Genomic DNA, 23235 nt, shown 5'->3' on the forward strand with positions numbered 1-23235 from the left:
GGGTGTGTGAAGTGCAGAGATTATTTTGCATGTCTGTCTAATTCATCCCTTGATCTCTGGGTTATTTTACCATTGAGTTTATCTACTAAGTTATTCTCTACCTAAAACACATTACTTTCTAGAGTTTCTTAAGTCGCAGTTAGTCAATAATAACATTTGGTGGGGGGGTGGGGCTTGGCTTTGATGATTGGCTAGGGGTTAATTCTGAAATTGTCGTGCTCCACTGGGTAAACCAGGTGGATTTTTATGTGTTATTCAAATACACCTTGGGCAGCTTTTGACTTTGAAGAAACATTTTTTTTTTTTTTCCTTTTCTAAGGAATGACCTGATTACAATCTGTTGATAAAATAAGATCTTTTGTTTTGGGAGCATCTGCTAACAGAAATGTTTGGGGGCATAGGCTTCTGCTAAACCTTAGTCCTGAGGTACTTTGCTTCATTTCCCAGGGTTAAAATAGCTCTAATGCTGGCCTCCCCATACCCTGGGTACTTTTCTCTTTAGCTCACATCTATTCCTTGTTGCTTCATAAAGCCCCACTCTATCTTCTCTTAGTTTATTGCCATTGACTTCCTATCTGTGAGACATCCACAAAGCTATTTTATTCTTATCTCCAGTCTGTTTTTTTCAACTTCATTAAGGTATGATTTATATACAATAAGCTATACTCATTTAAAGTGTACAGCCTGATGAATTTTAACACCCCAAGCTTTTCTAACCTAGACTGAAAACTTGGTAACAAAACTTCGTCTGGGCTCAAGATGACCAAGTTATCTTCTTTGAAGGAAAGCAACATGAGGTAATTTATCTGTGGCCCTCAAAGTACCTGAGTATAGTTTTGAAGAAAGTAAGTAGAATTCTTTTTTGCTCAAGAGATGGGATTCAGGGACTTTCCTGGTGACCCAGTGCTTAAAATTTGCCTTCCAATGCAGGCGGTGAGGGTTGGATGCCTGGTCAGGCAGCTAAGATCCCACGTGCCTCTTGGCCAAGAAAACCAACACATAAAACAGAAGCAATATTGTGACAAATTCAAATAAAGACTTTAAAAATAGTCCACATCAAAAAAATCTTTAAAAAAAAAATGAGATGGATTCAGCGGCCACATAATTGTAAGAGGCAGAGTAAGATGCAGACCCAGATCTGTTCTATCCCAAACTTGTGTTATTAACTGTTACACTGTTCTTAATTTCCTCCTAGTCAAGGAGTTTGAGGTTCGTCTTTATCTGCGAGGTTGGTGAGGCAGAGACTCAATGTCAGGGCGTGTCCCTGAAGAGCGCTATTTATGATGAGGTAAACAATTCTAGTGTCCAGTAGACACCAGCCACAAAACCACATTTGCATCATATTTATTATTCTGCTTGCCTCAGATCAGACATGTCAGAGAGATAAAAGCAACCTGTTACAAGGAAGAAGGCGAAGGTGAGGAGAGGATGGGCACTGTAATGGCATGTTGTCTTCTCTCGTGCTTGCCTGGTATCATAATCATGGAGAAAGGACTAAGAAGCATGTTGTTTTTTGTTTTTTCTCCTTCTTTTAATATTTATTTATTTGGCTGCACACAGGACTTAGCTGTGGCATGTGGGATCTTTGACCTAAGGCCAGCTTTCAAAAACAATGGAGGCCACATTGGCGCCTGAATGCATAAGAGGTTTCATTGTCCTTGTTTTACTTGACTTTTTGCTTTCATTTTTTTAAAGAACTATGAACATAGATAATTTTGCTTAGCTGGTCACTAAGACTCTTTGGTGGGGAAGGTTGGGTCGTTTTCATCATGGTGCAGGAGGAGATTTCTAGGAGTGTTAAGAGACCTTATAGGTTTCGCTCAGTTACTTTCTGGTTGGATTACTCTGACCAAGAAAACAAGTTCTCCAAACCTTCATTCTCTTATCTGTAGGAGAAGAGAGGGGGATGATAGCTATCTTCAAGGCTCCCTTTTGGCTGTAACGTAGGGTTGACAGTGGCCCTAAAATGCCTACAGGATACCCAGTTCAATTTGGATTTTGGATAAACAGTAATTTTTATAAGCATATCCTGTACAATAACCAACTTTTTCTATTACGAGCATGTCTCAAAAGTTGTCTAGGACATATCACTAAAAAAGTTATTTGTATTTATCTGAAATTCAAATTTAAAAACACCAATACAATATACTAACACATACATATGGAATTTAGAAAGATGGTAATGATAACCCTATATGCGAGACAGCAAAAGAGACACAGATGTAAAGAACAGACTTTTGGACTCTGTGGGAGAGGGAGAGGGTGGGATGATTTGGGAGAATGGCACTGAAACATGTATACTATCATGTAAGAAACGAATCGCTAGTCTAGGTCTGATACAGGATACAGGATGCTTGGGGCCGGTGCACTGGGATGACCCAGAGAGATGATATGGGGAGGGTGGTGGGAGGGGGGTTCAGGGTTGGGAACTCGTGTACACCTGTGGTGGATTCATGTCAATGTATGGCAAAACCAATACAGTATTGTAAGGTAAAAAAATAAAATTAAATAAAAAAAAATAATAATACAAAAAAGTTATTTGTTATTTATCTGAAATTCAAATTTAACTGGACATCTTGTATGTTTATTTGCTAAACCAGAGAACCCTAATTTTACCTGAAGTTGTTGATTAAAGTGTCATCACATATTTTAGAGGTAATGATAGCCAACTGTACATTTTCATGGCCAAAGGCTCTGGTATATATTCATATGAGTTTTGAAAAAAGAAATTGTAGTTACAGTATTGTAGAAGAAAGAAAGGCATTGCTAGAAAGTGGCAGTCACATTCTCTGCCCACAGTGTAAAATCGCAGTGATTCTTTCCTCATTCATTCATTCAGTAAATATTCACTGAGTCTAATTATGGACAAATAATTATAAACATTTTCTGTATAGAATCACCTCTTTTCACATCAATTATCCACCGTAATTATTTTTTCCATTGTGTAGTTGAGAAAACTGAGCTCAAAGAATATTTGCTAGCTGTTAATAGAGGAAAAAGGTTTTTATAACTCCTATTATATTTCTTGTCTCTTTCACAATAAAGTGCATTTTTAATTTAATGGAGATGGTAGTGTGCTGGATAGACCCTAATGATCAATCTAGAATCAGAAACCCTATATATTCCCATATATTTGAGTGGAACACAAATAGGGAAACTGGAGGAATTACTTTCCCCAGAACATAAATACTCCAGGAACAAGAAGACTCTCATTCTAGGAAAATCACATCACATTTCCTTCAATTCTTCATCAGCAAAATAGGAGTTTAATGCCTCATTCTTAAAGTTTCTTCTAGTTTCCAGTGAACTCTTCTTGCTCCCTTTTCAAGGTTGACTACAGTCACATAAGAAATGTTTATTAAATGTTCCCTAATGTGGCAGGTCTGTGCTAGGGACTAGGGTTCAAACAATGAAAAGACAGACCCATCCTTTACCAGCTATAATTAACAGCTTTGTAGATGTTGTCTCACTTGTTAAGGGGGACAGATATTAAGAGCCTCTCTGGCTTTGGGAGGTGATCAGGAAGTTGTTAGAACAGGTAGCCCTTTGCTAGTTCTACTTCAGTTCAGTTCAGTTCAGTTCAGTTCAGTCTCGCAGTCGTGTCCAACTCTTCACGACCCCATGAATCGCAATACACCAGGCCTCCCTGTCTATCACCAACTCCTGGAATTTACCCAAACTCATGTCCATCGAGTCGGTGATGCCATCCAGCCATCTCATCCTCTGTCATCCCCTTCTCCTCCTGCCCCCAATCCCTCCCAGCATCAGGGTCTTTTCCAGTGAATCAACTCTTCGCATGAGGTGGCCAAAGTACTGGAGTTTCAGCGTCAGCATCAGTCCTTCCAAAGAACACCCAGGACTGATCTCCTTTAGGATGGACTGGTTGGATCTCCTTGCAATCCAAGGGAAGTCTTCTCCAACATCATAGTTCAAAAGCATCAATTCTTCAGCACTAAGCTTTCTTCACAGTCCAACTCTCACATCCATACATGACCACTGGAAAAACCATAGCCTTGACTAGATGGACCTTTATTGGCAAAGTAATGCCTCTGCTTTTCAATATACTGTCTAGGTTGGTCATAACTTTCCTTCTAAGGAGTAAGTGTCTTTTCATTTCATGGCTGCAATCACCATCTGCAGTGATTTTGGAGCCCCCCAAAGATAAAGTCTGCCACTGTTTCTACTATTTCCCCACCTATTTGCCTTGAAGTGATGGGACCAGATGCCATGATCTTATATATTATTTAGAAAAATTTCCTTTTAAAATGGGACAATTTGGGAGCTCCCATGTGCCCATGATGAGCGTTGTGTAACAGTTAGTGACTGTCAGCATGACTGCATCATCAGAAGATTCATTTCTTAGTTTTCAGTATGGGTTGCCTAATTCTGTAATGGTTTGGACCTTCTACAGCTTTAACTTATTTATATTCCTGGACAAGTTTCACTTAATTCAGTGTTTGCCATGCCTTTCATGTCAAAGCATAGAAAATGATCATCTTTGTGCACACACTGGCTTGAGAGTTTCCATTTCTCTCACCCTTTGCGTCAAGTTATTCACAGCCTAGATGTGTGCCAAAGCATACAGTTGGAAAACTCCTATTTATTTACTGAATATGGGGCTTTCTTAATGGCTCAATGGTAAAGAATCTGCCTACAATGCAAGAGACGCAAAAGGCTAGTTCAATCCCTGGATCAGGAAGATCCCCTGGAGGAGAAAATGGCAACCCACCCCAGTATCCTTGCCTGAAAAAGAACTCATGGACAGAGGAGCCTGGAGGGCTACAATCCAAAGGGTCACAAAGAGATGGACTCTACTGAGTGACTAAGCACACATAGTTAATAACTGGGCAAGTAAAGGAAGCACAGAACTCTGCTGAAATTCTGTGTCAGTGAAAATGGCAACAGTAAGTATTCTGCATATTCACTATAAGAAGGCGTTCCTTCAATCTGTAAAGGGCATTTATTTGATAAAGACTCCTTTATGGAAAATTAAGCTATCACTTAGAACTTTAAAATTCATTATTAAAAATGAGAAATCATAATCATCTTATCCAATATAGCTTTTTCAAGAAAGGAGAAATATTCACAAATTTCATGGAATTTGAATGATTAAAAACCATTTGGAAGCAACAGCCAGAAACTTCTCTTATTTAGAAAAACAAAATGTGGAAATTATTTTTAAAAAATGAACATTTGATTTTATTAACCATAGGAAGAAACTGTTAGTTGTTTAGTTTTATCTGACTCTTTGCAGCCCTATGGACTATAGCCCACAAGGATCCTCTGTCCATGGGATTTCCCAGGCAAGAATACTGGAGTGGGTTATCATTCCCTTCTCCAGGGGAACTTCCCAACCCAGGGATCAAACCAGAGTCTCTTGAATTGCAGGCAGATTTTTTACCATCTGAGACACCAGGAAAGCCCAATAAAAGGTAAAAAATCCAAGCAGTATGTCACAAATGCAATTTTGGTCTTATTTGATATGTACCTAAATTTCAGTATATATTTAAATGCATAATATTGAAATAAAGTCTAAATTTAGTATTATGTTTTCCATTCTTAGGTATAAATTGAATTTGTATATATATATATGTATATATATATACATATATATAAAATCAAATTGTATCAAAGCCAGCTTTATAATAATTAGTAGATCTAAACTAATTTTTTCCTTAAAATTATTTTTCATTATATTATTAAAAATAATAAAATAGTATATATGTATATGAAAGGCATTTTTAAATACTATTATTGTAGAAAGGGATAAAAATCAAAAGGATGGGAAAGCTGATGAAACACCAGGTGTTCTTTGTAGGTTATAGCTCACTCCTATTTACATAGCACTAACACATGTCCAGAGCATTGTGCTATAATATTACCTAGTAGTAAAGCCACTCTGGGAAACTCAGTGGGAAATATAAAAGAAAGCAGAAATGTTAGTCTCTCAGTCGTGTCCGATTCTTTGTGACCCCATGGACTGTAGCCTGCCTGGCTTCTCTGTCCATAGAATTCTCCAGGCAAGAATACTGGAGTGGGTTACCATTCCTTTCTCCACGGGATGTTCCCCACCCAGGGACTGAACCTGGGTCTCCTGCAATGCAGACAGATTCTTTACTGTCTGAGCCACCAAGGAAGATCATGTATATATGTAGAAAGAATGTTCAGACTACTGCACAATTACACTCATCTCACATGCTAGCAAAGTAATGCTCAAAATTCTCCAAGCAAGGCTTCAACAGTACGTGAACCAAGAACTTCCAGATGTTCAAGCTGGATTTAGAAAAGGCAGAGAAAACAGAGATCAAATGCCAACATCCATTGGACCATAGAAAAAGCAAGAGAGTTCCAGAAAAACATCTACTTCTGCTTTATTGACTACACCAAGGCCTTTGACTGTGTGGATCACAATAAACCATGAAAAATTTTTCAAGAGATGGGAATATCAGGTCACCTGACCTCCTTCCTGAGAAATTTGTATGCAGGTCAAGAAGCAACAGTTAAATCCGGACATGGAACAACAGACTGGTTCCAAATAGGAAAAGAAGTTAGTCAAGGCTGTATTTTGGCACCCTGCTTATTTAACTTATAATGCAGAGTACATCATGCAAAATGCTGGACTGGATGAAGCACAAGCTGGAATCAAGATTGCAGGGAGAAATATCAATAACCTCAGATACACAGATGACACCACCTTTAGGACAGAAAGTGAAGAGGAACTAAAGTGCCTCGATGAAAGTGAAAAAGCTGGCTTAAAACTCAACAATCAAAAAGCAAAGATCATGGCATCCAGTCACATCACTTCATTGCGAATAGATGGGTGAAACAATGGAATCAGTGAGAGACTTTATTTTCTTGGGCTCCAAAATCACTGCAGATGATGACGGCAGCCATGAAATTAAAAGATGCTTGCTCCTTGGAAGAAAAGCTACGACCATCCTAGATGGCATAGTAAAAAGCAGAGACATTACTTTGCAAACACAGGGCCATCTAGTCAAAGCTATGGTTTTTCCAGTAGTCATGTATGGATGATAGAGTTGGACCATAAATAAAGCTGAATGCTGAAGAATGGATGCTTTTGAACTGTGGTGTTGGAAGACTCTTGAGAGTCCCTTGGACTGCAAAGAGATCAAAGCAGTCAATCCTAAAGGAAATTAGTCCTGAATATTCATTGGAAGGACTGGTGCTGAAGCTGAAGCTCCAGTATTCTGGCCACCTGATGCGAAGAACTGACTCATTAGAAAGGACCCTGATGTTGGGAAAGACTAAAGGCAGGAGGAGAAGGGGATGACAGAAGATGAGATGGTTGGATGGCATCACTGACTCGATGGACATGATTTTGAGCAAGGTCCAGGAGTTGGTGATGGACAGGGAAGCATGGAATGATGCAGTCCATGGAGTCGCAAAGACTCGGACACAACTGAGTGACGGAACTGAACAGATACATATATATATTACTGTATAAGTGAGTAATTCATTTACAAGAGTTTTCTACCTGTGGTCTGTGAGCTTCTTGAAGGCTGATTACCTCATTCTGAGATGTGATTGTGGTATTTTGGTAGGCTGCAGTCAAAAATTTGTGTGGAAATTATCTGAAAGTCATTTAAGTGTAAAATTTATATGTATGTGTGTGTTTATATGATAATTTTGATAGCTATACTTACATAATAAAGTATTAATTGTATTCCTTATATAAGTAACAAAATACACTATCATAATCTAAAATGTTCTATTACCATGACTAGATCCAAATGAGGGAAATTTATTTAAACCTTTATAATATAATCTGTAATTTTATCCTAGTCTGTGGAAATGCTTCTTTTTTCAAAATTCCAGCCAGTGGTAGTGTCTATTTTAAACTGTTTTTAATTAAACCACATTTAGAGATCATTCAAGGGCCTGTAAACATCTATCCACAGTCTTGCTTTAGACATTCTAAAATATCATTCAGTCATTCAAATTTGGGATACAATAATTATACATTGAGGGCTGTGATAGAGCTTTGTAATCCCTTGCCAAAGATTTTACAACTTGTCTAGACATATAATTATTTGAAACAGGACAGTATACTTCAGTCAAGCGCATGACTTTCTTCTCCACATCACAGACTTCTCCTCTAACTTTGAGATTCTACAATGGGATTTTTTTTTTTAAAGCTTATTTTTGATCAGAGATTTCTAGAGAATTGTACAGGGTCTCAGGAAACATAAATTTACTCCCTCTCCTATTGATAGCAAGGCACCAAGTTTCTGGGGCTATTTTTATAATTTTGCCACAAAAGAAAAAGAGAGAGAAAAGTATGGGGAAAAAAAGTGACTTCTGAGATTTGCAGCCTTTTAATCTGTTACTTATTCTCACTGTACAATTTGCTTAGTGTTTTGGAATCTCAGAATTAGAACCGATTCTGAGTTATCTAGATCACATTTCTCTTTGTTAGTTTTCTTATAAGTGAGTGCTATCAGATCAATGATCCCCAAAATTACTTCTTGTCTGAAATTCTAGATTATAGGAGTTGATGAGTATTGTATACAAGGTATAATGATACCATGTGTGCTCATTTGCTCAGTTCTACTTTTTGCGACCCCATGGACAGTAGCCTGCCAGGCTCCCCTGTCCATGGAATTTTCCAGGCAAGAATACTGGAGCAGATTGTCATTTCCTCCTCCAGGGTATCTTCCTGACCTAGAGACTGAATCCCCAGTCTCTTGTACCTCCTGCATTGGCAGGTGGAGTCTTTACCACTGCACCACTTGGGAAGCTCCATAGTGATAGCGTAGTGTATATAATTATACCTATGTAGTTTTATTTGCAGCCCTGGATTTATTCCTCATAAGAATACTGAGATGTAGGCAATGTAGGAGATACTATACTCACTTTACTACACGTAACCTTTATAATCTGGAAATAAAGTTAATAAATAAGTGGTGAAGCAACCCCAGATCTAGGTCACTGAACAGAGGTCTTTTTTTCACCACATTTAGCAATCTCGACGGTTCAGGATGAACTCTGGTTGAGATCTGATTTCTCGTGGCTTTAGCCTTTGTGGTTTTTGTTTTCTAATTTGGATGTATTAGGAATCTTATGACTTCTTAAGGATTTTAATACATGAAATGCTTTGACTTATTTGATTTTCTAAACTCCAAGTGTCTTGTATTTTGTTAGGTGCTTACATTTGTAAAGATTTTGCTTTACTAGATGTGAGGTTTAGACTCTAATGTATACTTCCATTCACTTCTTCATTTATTCTGGAATAGTTACTCTGCCTGTCTTAAACTCTTTTCTGGACACTGAGAATATAGCAATGGACAAATCAGACAGAAGTCTCTGCCTTGGAAGGATTTAAAATCTAGTGAATTTTAAAGGAATTTTATTGGAATAAGAATAAGACACAGGTATGAAGGTGGAACAATTTAAAATATAGAACTACCTTATGACCCAGCAATCCCACTGCTGGGCATACACACCGAGGAAACCAGAATTGAAAGAGACACATGTACCCCAATGTTCATCGCAGCACTGTTTATAATAGCCAGGACATGGAAACAACCTAGATGTCCATCAGCAGATGAATGGATAAGAAAGCTGTGGTACATATACACAATGGAGTATTACTCAGCCATTAAAAAGAACTCATTTGAATCAGTTCTGATGAGATGGATGAAACTGGAGCCGATTATACAGAGTGAAGTAAGCCAGAAAGAAAAACACCAATACAGTATACTAACACATATATATGGAATTTAGGAAGATGGCAATGACGACCCTGTATGCAAGACAGGGAAAGAGACACAGATGTGTACAACGGACTTTTGGACTCAGAGGGAGAGGGAGAGGGTGGGATGATTTGGGAGAATGACATTCTAACATGTATACTATCATGTGAATTGAATCGCCAGTCTATGTCTGACGCAGGATGCAGCATGCTTGGGGCTGGTGCATGGGGATGACCCAGAAAGATGTTATGGGGAGGGAGGTGGGAGGGGGTTCATGTTTGGGAATGCATGTAAGAATTAAAGATTTTAAAATTAAAAAAAAAAATAAACAATAGCAAGGAGAAATAAAAAAAAATAAAGTTAAATGATTCAAGTGAAAAATAAAATAAAATAAAATAAAATATGGGTAACCATTGTCTAGAAGTACAGGAGCTAAAATAAATAAAAATACAGATAAATTACTTACCACATTGTGCTCTGCATTATAAGCCTGCTGTCATTCCGGCCTCACAATACCCTGATCTAGGTATCATTATTATTCTCAGATTATAGATGAGAAAACTGCAGCTCAGAGGGATTAAGTGACTCACATTTAGTTCTAACCTAACTTAAATTTCATACCCTTAAGCAACTCTCTCCCCTTTGGAATACAGAATTTATAAATAAAGAAAATAATTTACTCAACCGGTATTTACTGTTTTCCTGTAATCAAGGCCCTGTGCTTCAGACCTGTAGGGAATATGATAATGATTGAGAAATGATTCCTATCTTTCACAAAGAATCAAAGCACCAGAATCAGTGTGGTTAAAAAATATTTGTCAAGAACCCACTATGGGCCAGGCGGTACGCTTGGCAGAGACTGGTCTTGGTCCTTGGGGGATTTGTACCACTTCATTAGGGAGACATCAATGCAAAGCAGATAATTTTAAGAGAGATTTAAAAAAAAAAAAGGTAATATAAAGTTGCCAATTATTGGATAAACAGTGTTGTAGTGATTCAAGTGAGAGAAGATCATTTTCCAGAGTAATAGGGACATAAATAACTCACCAAAGAAATTATTTATCTTTAGTAGAATTTTAGCTAATCATTACAAATATATTAATTCCCTGGCAGCTGTTCTCCAAACTTGTTTCTGCTACATTTCTTCTTAAGCAGTCTAGACAAATTTCTGTGACTACAGCATCCTAGGTAAAGTTTAAAGTGTGAAAGACAAGTCCTTGGGCAGGAAGCAAGTGCACAGTACTTGTAAACTAAAATGCCCAGTTTCCTCTGGAGCAGTGTGACCACAGGCACTCCCTTTCTACTACTTCTTACTTCTGAGAAGCACACATTAGTCAAGCCAGAAATGGAGATCAAATGCAAATGGTTTTTGAATAGTGATTTTTGTTGTGATACTGTTGTTATTGTTGTTCAGTCACTCAGTCATGTCTGACTCTCTGTGACCCCATGGACTGCAGCATGCCAGGCTTCCCTGTCTTTCACCATCTCCTGGAGCATGCTCAACTCATGTCCATTGAGTCAGTGATGCCATCCAACCATCTTGCCCTCTGTTATCCCCCTCTCCTCCTGCCTTCAATCCTTCCTGGCATTAAGTCTTTTCTAATGAGTTGGCTCTTTGCATCATGTGGCCAAAGTATCGGAGCTTCAGTTTCAGCATCAGCCCTTCCAACGAGTATTCAGGACTGATTTCTTTTAGGATTGACTTCTTTGATCTCCTTGAAGTCCAAGGGACTCTCAAGAGTCTTCCCCAACACTACAGTTCAAAAGCATCAATGCTAAAAAAAAGAGTTGTAATACTAGAAGGACTACTACAAAGCTAGGAGTAGTGTTTATAGCAGCAGAATGTTGAAACCCATGTGGGCCCTTCTCATTACCATCTTTATAATCTTCATTTGTATCACATTTATCTGGTGTCTCTGGGAATGAGATTTTCCCCCAAATTGAATTTTCTTGATAAATGAAACTTACTTTTTAACTCTATCCTTAGAACTTGTTAAAACTGCTGCTACTTTCTGCATCTGTCTTCTTAAGCAGAGTGCATTTGACATCTCATCATCTTTTATTTACCCACAATAAGCGGTGATTGTTCTGGGCTGGAATACCCTGGAGCCATCAGCAGTGACGGAGATTGGGGACCGACTTCCTTTTACACTGCCAGGTTTTGCAGCTCTCATAGCAGAGTGTTGTGGGAGGTTAGGGGTTTTCTTTTTCTTTGCTCTGGTTCCCTATTTTCCTTGGAAATTATTATCTTCTTACTTTCTTAGCTTCTTACTCCCTTCTTCATCTGTGAAGCCATTTGGTCCTCAACTTTTATTTGATGGAAGATATTTTATTACTAATTCAAATTCATTACTGGTTATTAATCTCTTCCTTTTGTCTGTTTCTTTCAGATTCAGTCTGGGAGATTGTTCATTTCTAGGAATTTATCCTATCCTTCTAGGTTGTCCTTTTTATTTTCATGTAACTGTTTGTAGTAGTCTCTTATGATCCTACGTATTTCTGCAGGGCAACATCTCCTGTTTCATTTCTAACTTTATTTATCTGGGCCCTCTTTTTTCTTGATGAGTCTGACTATAGGCTTATCAATTTTACCTTTTCAAAGAACTAGCTCTTAATTTGATTGATCTTTTCTATGGTTTTTAAGTCTCTGTTTCATTTATTTCTGCTCTGATCTTTATGATTTCATTCCTTAACTAACTTTGGATTATTTGTTCTTTTCCTAGTTCCTTGAAGTGTAAGATTAGATTGAGATTTTTCTTGTTTCCTGAAGTAGACTCGTCTTGCTATAAACTTATCTCTTAGAATTGCTTTTGTTGTGTTCCATAGGTTTGGAAACTTGTGTTTGAAAGGTATTTTTTTATAATTATACTTTAACCCTGTAACTAACACATGGAGATAGTGATTTCATGAAAATTATCATTTAGGAAAATATTAAACACAGAAATCATTCAGGTAAAAATTACTATTAAAAGTTGTGTAGGTGGAACATGAATATTCAGCAATTTTAACAGCCATACAAGAAGCTTTGAAGAATAGGAAACAGTGTTCTTACAGAAAATATTTGCTTTTTAATAGTGAAGTTTAGATATTTGTTACTTAGATGAGGTGACATTTCTGGGGAGAGAGAGTCTGCAAAGTTGTCTTCAAATTACAGTGTCTAGACAACTCTATTCTTCTTGAGAGGCCTAGAGGGACTCTGGAGCAGCAAGGTCACCCACAGTCAGAGCTGGGGTGGACAGGCTAATTTCAATGTCTGATTACATTCTTCTCTATTTGATGGGAAGGCACCCTTCTTCATAGCTCTGAGAGAACGCATTGTTCAAGTCCATGTTATCAAACACATTTGTGGGATGACTTCCCCAGTGGTTCAGCTGTAAAAGAATCCACCTGCGATTCCGGGATCACAGGTACAATGAAGGTGACATGGGCTCGATCCCTGAGTTGGGAAGTCTCCTGGAGAAGGAAATGTTAACCCACTCCAGTATTCTTGCCACGGAAATCCCATGGATAATGGAACTCATGGACTACAGCCCACGGGGTCGCAAGAGAGTCAGACATGACTGAGTGAAACAACACAACAACACATTTTCCAAAATTAATGAATGATAACTGCACACTTTTTACCATTTCTGTGCGTCCAGGGTTCCCTCACCATGAGGTCCTCCCTGCAGGCTGTGGCACTCTGGGGAAAGAAGGCCCCTCCACACAGCATCACTGCCATTATGATCACCGATGACCAGCAGATGATTGTGACGGGAAGTCAAGAGGGCCAGCTCTGTCTCTGGAATCTCTCATCTGAACTACAGGTTAGTGAAAACAATTAATATTGCGGCAGATAGACTTATAAACATAGCTTGCTGCTTATACTAGCAATGACAGTAGCAGTTTTGCGTGATTATTAAAAAGGTGCTTACCAAAGTAATACATGGGTTTTACTTCTGAATTTGGAAAAATGAAATATTATATGGGGGGGTCGAGATCATATTGGAAATTATGTTATGAATATTGCTAATCCTAGCTACCAGTTAAGTGTTATCATCCTTTAAGCTATGCTTAAAGTTTTACTATTTTATATCCTGAATTATATGTTTAAGTAACTACAGACATGTAAGTATAATTCTACAAATTATGGCTCATTAATCTAAACAAACGGCACCCTTGAAAATTACTATTAACTAAATGAGTAATATCTTAATTATCTGGATGTTTCTGTCAGTTTGGCCTTTTTGCTATTCTTTTAGTCTCTGCTTGCCTGTGTTTTTATAGGTCACATTGGAAAGCTCTAAATCCAATTTACTATTGTTGTCGTCCTATTTCAGAACCTGACCTCACCTAGGATTTGGCCCATTGATTAGCAATTAATTGTCCCTGTCCCAACTCATAAACATTTAACATATTGGAATAGATATTTGCTTAGCTCTAGTAGCCTCTAGACCCAATTTGCACACTTAAACTAATGATGTACTTAAAGTATACTGCCCTCATTAAGAAGCCTTTTAAAGATCAAAGACTATTTTTAGCCTTCAAAGTTTGTCACTTTAAAACCTAAATTAACAATTAATTGTAATTCTATTTTATAGTGTAATTAATTAACATCTCCCATCACTGAGCAGTTACACTCTAGGACTGCCAAGAACTGCAAGCAGACCAGCTCAGCTCAATGTTTATGAACATTGCTGAAAGAAGGACTGGGCGTTATTAGAGCAGCTGGACTTTGAAATTGGCCCTTGCATTTATTATCTCTTACAATTTATACTCAGACTCCTAGGTGACTTACACTATCTTCCTACTCTTATTAATGTTGAAGTGTAGGGTTTCCTGGGTGAAGTAGTAGTTTTTATAATATGTTGGTTGCTATAAGTCTAAGAAATTTGGAATCCTAGCATCTGTATCTTTTTACATATGTTCCTGGAATTTACTCACCGTACATTTACTGGGTGTCTATTGTAACTTAGGCAGTATGGTAGGTACCTAAGTGCAAACATGAATGAAAAGGACTGGTGCTGGCTGCCTATTAGGTTGCAGTGTCACTGGGCAAGGGCATAGCTAGTAACTGCCATTGCAGTTATGTTATAATACAGGGTGCTCTTTGTGGGGATCAGTCTATACTTCATCTTTAGTGGGAATAATTATTTCATGCTCTTCTTAGGAGCAAGTCTTCTGCTTGGGGTTAGAGCAATAGGAAGGGAGGTGCTATTGGCAGCTAGTGGGCAGGGGCCAGGATGTTGTAAGCATTCCTTTGTGTAATAACAGCCTCTTCACAATAAAGATATTATTCCACCCAAAATGCTAGAAGTTGCTGATATTGAGACATTCATGGTTAGAAATATGGGGTGGGGATAGATATCAAATTGGTAGGGGTGGAAGAAACAAGGAGAATCATTGAGGAAACAAGAAGAAAATTGGATCAGAATTATGTTTTGGAAAATCACTGTGAGGATATTGTGAACATTTAGTTACATGAATAAGATATTGATTGGTATGACTATGAGATTTTCCACATGAGAGCATTCCTTAATATTTTCTATGGCTAATCATAGGACCAGAAGGAATTAGCATATTCTCTTTCCCCTTGAATCTTGCCCCTGCACGACAATGGGTCCCCTGATCACTCGCTCAGTCATGTCTGACTCTTTGTGACACCATGAACTGCAGCACACCAGGCCTCCCTGTCCATCACCAACTCCTGGAGTCCACCCAAACTCATGTGCATCGAGTCGGTTCTGCCATCAAGCCATCTTATCCTCTGTCGTCCCCTTTTCCTCCTTCCCCCAATCCCTCCCAGCATCAGGGTCAATGAGTCAACTCTTCGCAAAGGTGGCCAAAGTATTGAAGTTTCAGCCTCAGCATCAGTCCTTCCAATGAACACCCAGGACTGGTCTCCTTTAGGATGGACTGGTTAGATCTTCTTGCACTCCAAGGGACTCTCAAGAGTCTTCTCCAACACCACAGTTCAAAAGCATCAATTCTTCAGCGCTCAGCTTTCTTCACAGTCCAACTCTCACATCCATACATGACCACTGGAAAAACCATAGCCTTGAATAGACGGACCTTTGTTGGCAAAGTAATGTCTCTGCTTTTCAATATGCTATCTAGGTTGGCAATAACTTTCCTTCCAAGGAGTAAGTGTCTTTTAATTTCATGGCTGTAATCACCATCTGCAGTGATTTTGGAGCCCCCCAAAATAAAGTCTGACACTGTTTCCACTGTTTCCCCATCTATTTCCCATGAAGTAATGGGACCGGATGCCATGATCTTCATTTTCTGAATGTTGAGCTTTAAGTCAGCTTTTTCACTCTCCTCTTTCACTTTCATCAAGAGGCTTTTTAGTTCCTCTTCACTTTCTGCCATAAGGGTGGTGTCATCTGCATATCTGAGGTTATTGATATTTCTCCCGGCAATCTTGATTCCAGCTTGTGCTTCCTCCAGCCCAGCGTTTCTCATGATGTACTCTGCATATAAGTTAAATAAGCAGGATGATAACATACAGCCTTGACGTACTCCTTTTTCTATTTGGAACCAGTCTGTTGTTCCATGTCCAGTTCTAACTGTTGCTTCCTGACATGCACATAGGTTACTCAAGAGGCAGGTCAGGTGGTCTGTATTCCCATCTCTTTCAGAATTTTCCACTGTTTATTGTGATCCACATAGTCAAAGGCTTTGGCATAGTCAATAAAGCAGAAGTAGATGTTTTTCTGGAACTCTCTTGCTTTTTCGATGATCCAGTGGATGTTGGCAATTTGATCTCTGGTTCCTCTGCCTTTTCTAAAACCAGCTTGAACATCTGGAAGTTCACGGTTCACATATTGCTGAAGCCTGGCTTGGAGAATTTTGAGCATTCCTTTACTAGTGTGTGAGATGAGTGCAATGGTGTGGTAGTTTGAGCATTCTTTTGCATTGCTTTTCTTTGGGATTGGAATGAAAACGGACCTTTTCCAGTCCTGTGGCCACTGCTGAGTTTTCCAAATTTGCTGGCATATTGAGTGCAGCACTTTCACAGCATCATCTTTCAGGATTTGAAACAGCTCAACTGGAATTCCATCACCTCCACTAGCTTTGTTCGTAGTGATGCTTCCTAAGGCCCACTTGACTTCACATTCCAGGATGTCTGGCTCTAGGTGAGTGATCACACCATCGTGATTATCCTGGTCAAGAAGATCTTTTTTGTACAGTTCTGCTGTGTATTCTTGCCACCTCTTTTTAATATCTTCTGCTTCTGTTAGGTCCATACCATTTCTGTCCTTTATCGAGCCCATCTTTGCATGAAATATTCCCTTGGTATCTGTAATTTTCTTGAAGAGATCTCTAGTCTTTCCCATTCTGTTGTTTTATTTCTTTGCACTGATCGCTGAGGAAGGCTTTCTTATCTCTCCTTGGTATTCTTTCGAACTCTGCATTCAGATGCTTAGATCTTTCCTTTTCTCCTTTGCTTTTCACTTCTCTTCTTTTCACAGCTATTTGTAAGGCCTCCCCAGACAGCCATTTTGCTTTTTTGCATTTCTTTTCCATGGGGATGGTCTTGATCCCTGTCTCCTGTACAATGTCACAAACCTCCATCCATAGTTCATCAGGCATTCTATCAGATATAGTCCCTGAAATCTATTTCTCACTTCCACTGTATAATCATAAGGGATTTGATTTAGGTCATACCTGAATGGTCTAGTAGTTTTCCCTACTTTCTTCAATTTAAGTCTAAATTTGGCAATAAGGAGTTCATGATCTGACCCACAGTCAGCTCCCGGTCTTGTTTATGCTGACTGTATAGAGCTTCTCCATCTTTGGCTGCAAAGAATATAATCAATCTGATTTTGGTGTTGACCATCTGGTGATGTCCATGTGTAGAGTCTTCTCTTGTGTTGTTGGAAGAGGGTGTTTGCTATGTCCAGTGCGTTCTCTTAACAAAACTCTATTAGCTTTTGCCCTGCTTCATTCTATACTCCAAGGCCAAATTTGCCTGTTACTCCAGGTGTTTCTTCCTACTTTTGCATTCCAGTCCCCTATAATGAAAAGGACATCTTTTTTGAGTGTTAGTTCTAGAAGGTCTTGTAGGTCTTCATAGAACCTTTCAACTTCAGCTTCTTCACCGTTAGTGGTTGGGGCACAGGCTTGGATCACCGTGATATTGAATGGTTTGCCTTGGAAACGAACAGAGATCATTCTGTCGTCTTTGAGATTGCATCCTAGTACTGCATTTCAGACTCTTTTGTTGACCATGATGGCTACTCCATTCCTTCTAAGGGATTCCTACCCACAGTACTAGATACAATGGTCATCGGAGTTAAATTCACCCATTCCTGTCCATTTTAGTTTGCTGATTCCTAGAATGTCGACGTTCACTCTAGCCATCTCCTGTTTGACCACTTCCAATTTGCCTTGATTCATGGACCTAACATTCCAGATTCCTATGCAATATTGCTCTTTACCGCATCAGACTTTGCTTCTATCACCAGTCACATCCACAACTGGGTATTGTTTTTGCTTTGGCTCCATCCCTTCATTCTTTCTGGAGTTATTTCTCTGCTGATCTCCTGTAGCATATTGGGCACCTACCGACCTGGGGAATTCCTCTTTCAGTGTCCTATTATTTTGCCTTTTCATACTGTTCATGGGATTCTCAAGGCAAGAATACTGAAGTGGTTTGCCATTCCCTTCTCCAGTGGACCACATTCTGTCAGACCTCTCCACCATGACCCAACTGTCTTGGGTGGCCCCACATGGTATGGCTTAGTTCCATTGAGTTAGACAAGGCTGTGGTCCATGTGATCAGATTGGCTAGTTTTCTGTGATTACTGTTTCAGTGTGTCTGCCCTCTGATGCCCTCTCGCAACACCTACCATCTTACTTGGGTTTCTCGTACCTTGTATGTGGGTTATCTCTTCACGGCTACTCCAGCAAAGTGCAGTCGCTGTGCCTTACCTTGGACGAGATTGCCCCTTCCTGACCTTGAACGTGGAGTAGCTCCTCTTGGCCCTTCTGTGCCCGCTCCCACTGCTCCTTGGATGTGGGGGTACAGGTCTGGCCATCATCTAGGCTTCATGATGGATACAAAACCAAAAAACAGATGAAAAGTGTGTATAACATAGTTCCTTTATCTAGAAGTTTATTATCCTGGGGATTTTGATATGCCATATATAAGTTTTCCTGAAACTTGTATAAAGCAAAAACAGCATTTCCTAATTAGAATTATGAATAATTTTATAATGTCATATTATATTATTCAACTAAAAGGTTTACAGCTATTTAAAAGTTTACTCTCATCAGAAGGAAACACAACAATGACAAAATGAATAGCAATGTTGAGTAGAGACAAAGAATGGATGTCTTGGTCAAATCCTAGGTCTGATATTTACCAACTCTGTGGTGTTGGGCAACTGATTTCTATTCTTTGAGCCCTAATTTCTTCAACTGTGAGATGGGGATTAAATCTTGTTGATGGCTGCACGAGTGCCTGGAATATGGTATATGCTCATCATTTTGTGTATTCTTTTCTCTTTCTTATTGGTGCCATTAGAAGTACCTGAGTTGGGAGTGAGGGGGACCAACACTTCAAAGAAGGGGAGCACGAGAATAGAAGTAAAGGTCCCTAGATTTCATCATGACAATTGACTCTATGTGAGTGTAGAATTATTTTTTTGTTATTCTTCACACAGCATGTGTGATAAAATGAGTAGGTTATAGTGAATTGTCATGGTGTATTCAACTACACATGAAGATTTAGAAGCAGAACAAGGACTTTTTATAAAGGGCAATGGTGTTCTGTCCTGATATTTTGTCCATAGTGGTTTTTCTCTGAAGGAGGAGTATCCTTGATTTGCCCTGAATCTTGCTTATTTTGGCCTGTAATGTAGAGGAAAGGGATTAAATTCATAGTGGTGTGCGTTCCCAAGTGTGATGATGGGGAAACACAGCATGCTGTTCTGAGATGCAACCAGTATTCCCAGGAAGAAGATAGAGAACTTGGATTGGAAGCGATTATAACCAACTACAAAATGCTCTTTACAGCACTAGAAATTTATTCTGATAACAGATCTTTTAAAGAAGTATTTCTGATTAGTATAGAAATAAGATGAAAGCAGAGAATTATGTTATGAAATAATTTGTTGTTCTGATATGTTGTGTTACGGGGGACAGACTTCTTTCACATATGAGATAATGGAAGAATTAGTCTTCAGTGTCATTTTAAAATTCATATATAGGAGAAAAAATTGGCATTTTAAATAATAGCTTAGTTAAAATTTTATTTCTAAAGTCGAAAGTTCATTTTCATTATTTCTGAAGCAGGACTTCAAGTAAAGCATTGTAATGGTTACAGGAAAGGTAATATTTTCTCTGCATTATTTTGTAAACCCATTCCTGAATTCTGAAATCTGCACATAAATCTGCTACTATTGGTTGAGGTACATTTTGTGCATAATAAATATCAACACTGATTTATTTGTATTCAAAACCTAGATCTTGTAAAACAGGTCTGGCCATCATCTAGGCTTCATGATGGATACAAAACCAAAAAAAACAAATGAAAAATGTGTATAACATAGTTCCTTTATCTAGAATGTTATTATCCTGGGGATTTTGATATGTCATATATCAGTTTTCCTGAAACTTATATAAAGCAAAAACAAAGCATTTCTTAATTAGAATTATGAATAATTTTATAATGTCATATTATATTATTCAACTAAAAGGTTTACAGCTATTTAAAAGTTTACTCTCATCATTTTCAGATTTCCGCCAAAGAACTTCTTTTTGGTCATTCAGCTTCAGTGATGTGTTTGGCAAGAGCGAGAGACTTCTCTAAACAGCCCTTTGTAGTTAGTGCTGCTGAAAACGGGTAGGTAAGCTGTGTGAGACTGTGTACCCGTCTCCATTTCTTGTCCATTACAAAAGCACTCTGATGCGATACGGAAATCTAGAGCTGAAGGAAACTTTAGTGATTAATATGTTCCTTTTACATACAAGAAAAGTTAGATCTTGAATGGTTGATTAAGACTTGTGTGACAGTCCCCAGGAACGTAATCAGTATTATAACTCCCAATCTTTAAACATCTCAACATGCATATCAGACCTTGTGGCAGCTTCACTGTGTAAAGGATGCTGGAAAATGCTGCTTAGTATAGAATTCAAAATGGAAAAGTCTGGGCACTTTGTCTTTTTTTTATGCAGTAAGTCCCTTTGAGCTATTAAGCAAACCCATTGCAAGCTTTCATAGTTTTGTAAAATAATTCAACAGTTACAGCCTTTATGTTGTACACTTGCTTGATATTATTTTAAAACAAGCAGAGAAGAGGACTCACTTGTTAGTGGGGGTGTGGGAGTGAGAAGGAGAAGGAACCTAGTGATTGGGTGCAGTTTCATGGAAGGAGGTTTATTCAAATGAAGTAAGACTTAGCTGTAGGAAAAAGCCCTACTGATGGAAGAGCTACTCTGAACTTCTCTGCCAGAGAGATATTTGGCAAAGTATACTCCGGAATGCAGAATCCAGTCAGCATGAGTTAGTGAACGAGGGATTAGGTTGCTGCTTGAAAGAAAAGAATTCCCTCCTTTTAAATTTTTAACCCAAGGAGAAATTCTATGGCTTTGAATTCTGAGGCACAAAAGAATAGTGAGGAATCAAGTGTCTAATTTTAGAAATGGAATAGTTTAACAAAAAGGCTAGTGGTACAGACAGCAAAGAGATACCTGTGTTCTCATAGCTTATAGCAAAGCCATAACTGTTGTTCTTAGAGAGACTGGACTTTGAATAAGGCTCAAATGAAATGTCTTAGTACATGCTTTTTAAACAATCACCTTCCTTTTGTACACTAGGGCTGCCACACAAGCTGAGATATTTATTCCCAATCTAGAGAATTCGGGGATGGTGAATTTTTCTGACACTACTTGCAGAACTGAGAAAGTTAATAGCTGAGTGAGAAATAGATCTGAAAACTACCTGTGTTCCACCTTGAGGTTTTTGTCCATGGTAGCCTAGCTTCAGAAAAGAAACTAGGGGTTAATGGACATATTCTTGATGATAGATTAATTCAGCTGTATAAGTCCTGTAACTATGATTGCTAAAGAACTAGAGAATCTGGTTGGTCTTCCTTTTCTAAGATGATTTGAATTTTCTAAAACTCTGTTTCTTTGCTGTCTGACACCCTACACCTATGAGATTCTTCTAAGGCAATTTATACTTCAGCCATTGCATATTTAGCAAATCCTAATTCAATTTACTTAAACTTATTAAAATTGCTAGGCTGGACAGATCATTCTCCAAATAACAATGATTTTTTTCCCTATTTTTTTTAGCTTTTAAAAGTCCCAGGAAGTGACTGTGGGCTTAGCATTTCTGCCTCCAAAATGATCAGATTCATGCTGATCATGACTGCTTCCCAACTTAGTTTTTCTTTTTTTTTCACTTAGTATTACTTCATCTGTAGACATAAATCCTAATATTTAGGAATCTCATTGAATTCAATGATAAATAAATTCTAGGATAAAGGAAATAAATACCTGGACTCTGATGCTGAAATGATGGAATGCCAAAGAAAAAGAGATCCTGAAGTACACAGTGAGAAAAAGCAGATTACATATAAAGGAATGTTAATTAAACTGAGAGCTGACTTCTTAACAATAAAATGAGAACTAGATAGCAGTAAAATATCTTCAAAAAGTGGAGAGAAAATATCTATCAACTTGAAATTATATCTCTAGCAAAAACACCTTCAAAAAATTAGGGCAAAATAGTAACACTTAAGACAAATACTGCCAACGACCCTCTATATGTAATGAAAATCTAAATTATATTTTCCAATAAGAACAATGATTTCAGAAGGAAGATCTGATGGAACAAAGAATACTGAACAAAACAGCAAAAGTTTTAGAAAATTTAAATAAACACAGATTACATTACAATAATGTTTATATGTACCTCCTATCCATCTCCCCCATACATACACAAAATCCTAATCAACAGCTGTATTTAATAAATGTAATGATCAGACCCCACATGCTCTGGTGTTACCAAGGCGGGTAAAGATATTGATTAACCTTAGACTTTAAACTAGATATACATGCTGACATTTCCAGGATAGCTGTTAAAAGAACAAACAAAAGAAAGAAAAATGAAAAAGAATAGAATATATAACTTCCAATTTAAAAAAAGAAAAAAATGTTCTTTAATCCTAAGGCAACAACAATAAATGAGACAAATAGCACAGCATAAGATAATTGAAATAAATCTGAATAAACCAGTAACTCAGTTAAGTAAAGGGACTAAGCCCATCAATAAAAACTGTAAAATAATTTTAAAGATAAAAACAACATATGGATATATAAAAGTTAAAAAGAAATGGATTGAAAGAGATTTATCAGGGGAATACTACTGAAAATGGGACTTCCCTGGTGGCTCAGAGGTTAAAGCGTCTGCCTGGAATGAGGGAGACCCGGGTTCGATCTCTGGGTTGGGAAGATCCCCTGGAGAAGGAAATGTCAACCCACTCTAGTACTCTTGCCTGGAGAATCCCATGGAGGGAGGAGCCTGGTA

General features: G+C 38.2%; 1 protein-coding gene across 4 annotated transcripts in view; it reads left to right on the forward strand.

Moving 5' to 3' along the window:
* The window catches only part of WDR72 (WD repeat domain 72), a 221426-nt gene that overhangs the window by 12411 nt on the left and 185780 nt on the right, over positions 1–23235 (forward strand). For all 4 annotated transcript variants that reach the window (XM_060417921.1, XM_027971818.3, XM_060417922.1 and 1 more), the window contains exons 2-3: positions 13355–13519; positions 20438–20544. In XM_060417921.1, the coding sequence (XP_060273904.1) occupies positions 13367–13519; positions 20438–20544 (260 nt within the window). In that variant the 5' untranslated portion in view covers positions 13355–13366. The remainder of the gene's footprint in view (positions 1–13354; positions 13520–20437; positions 20545–23235) is intronic.

Source organism: Ovis aries, chromosome 7, assembly GCF_016772045.2.
Source record: "Ovis aries strain OAR_USU_Benz2616 breed Rambouillet chromosome 7, ARS-UI_Ramb_v3.0, whole genome shotgun sequence".
NCBI classification, from domain to species: domain Eukaryota; kingdom Metazoa; phylum Chordata; class Mammalia; order Artiodactyla; family Bovidae; genus Ovis; species Ovis aries.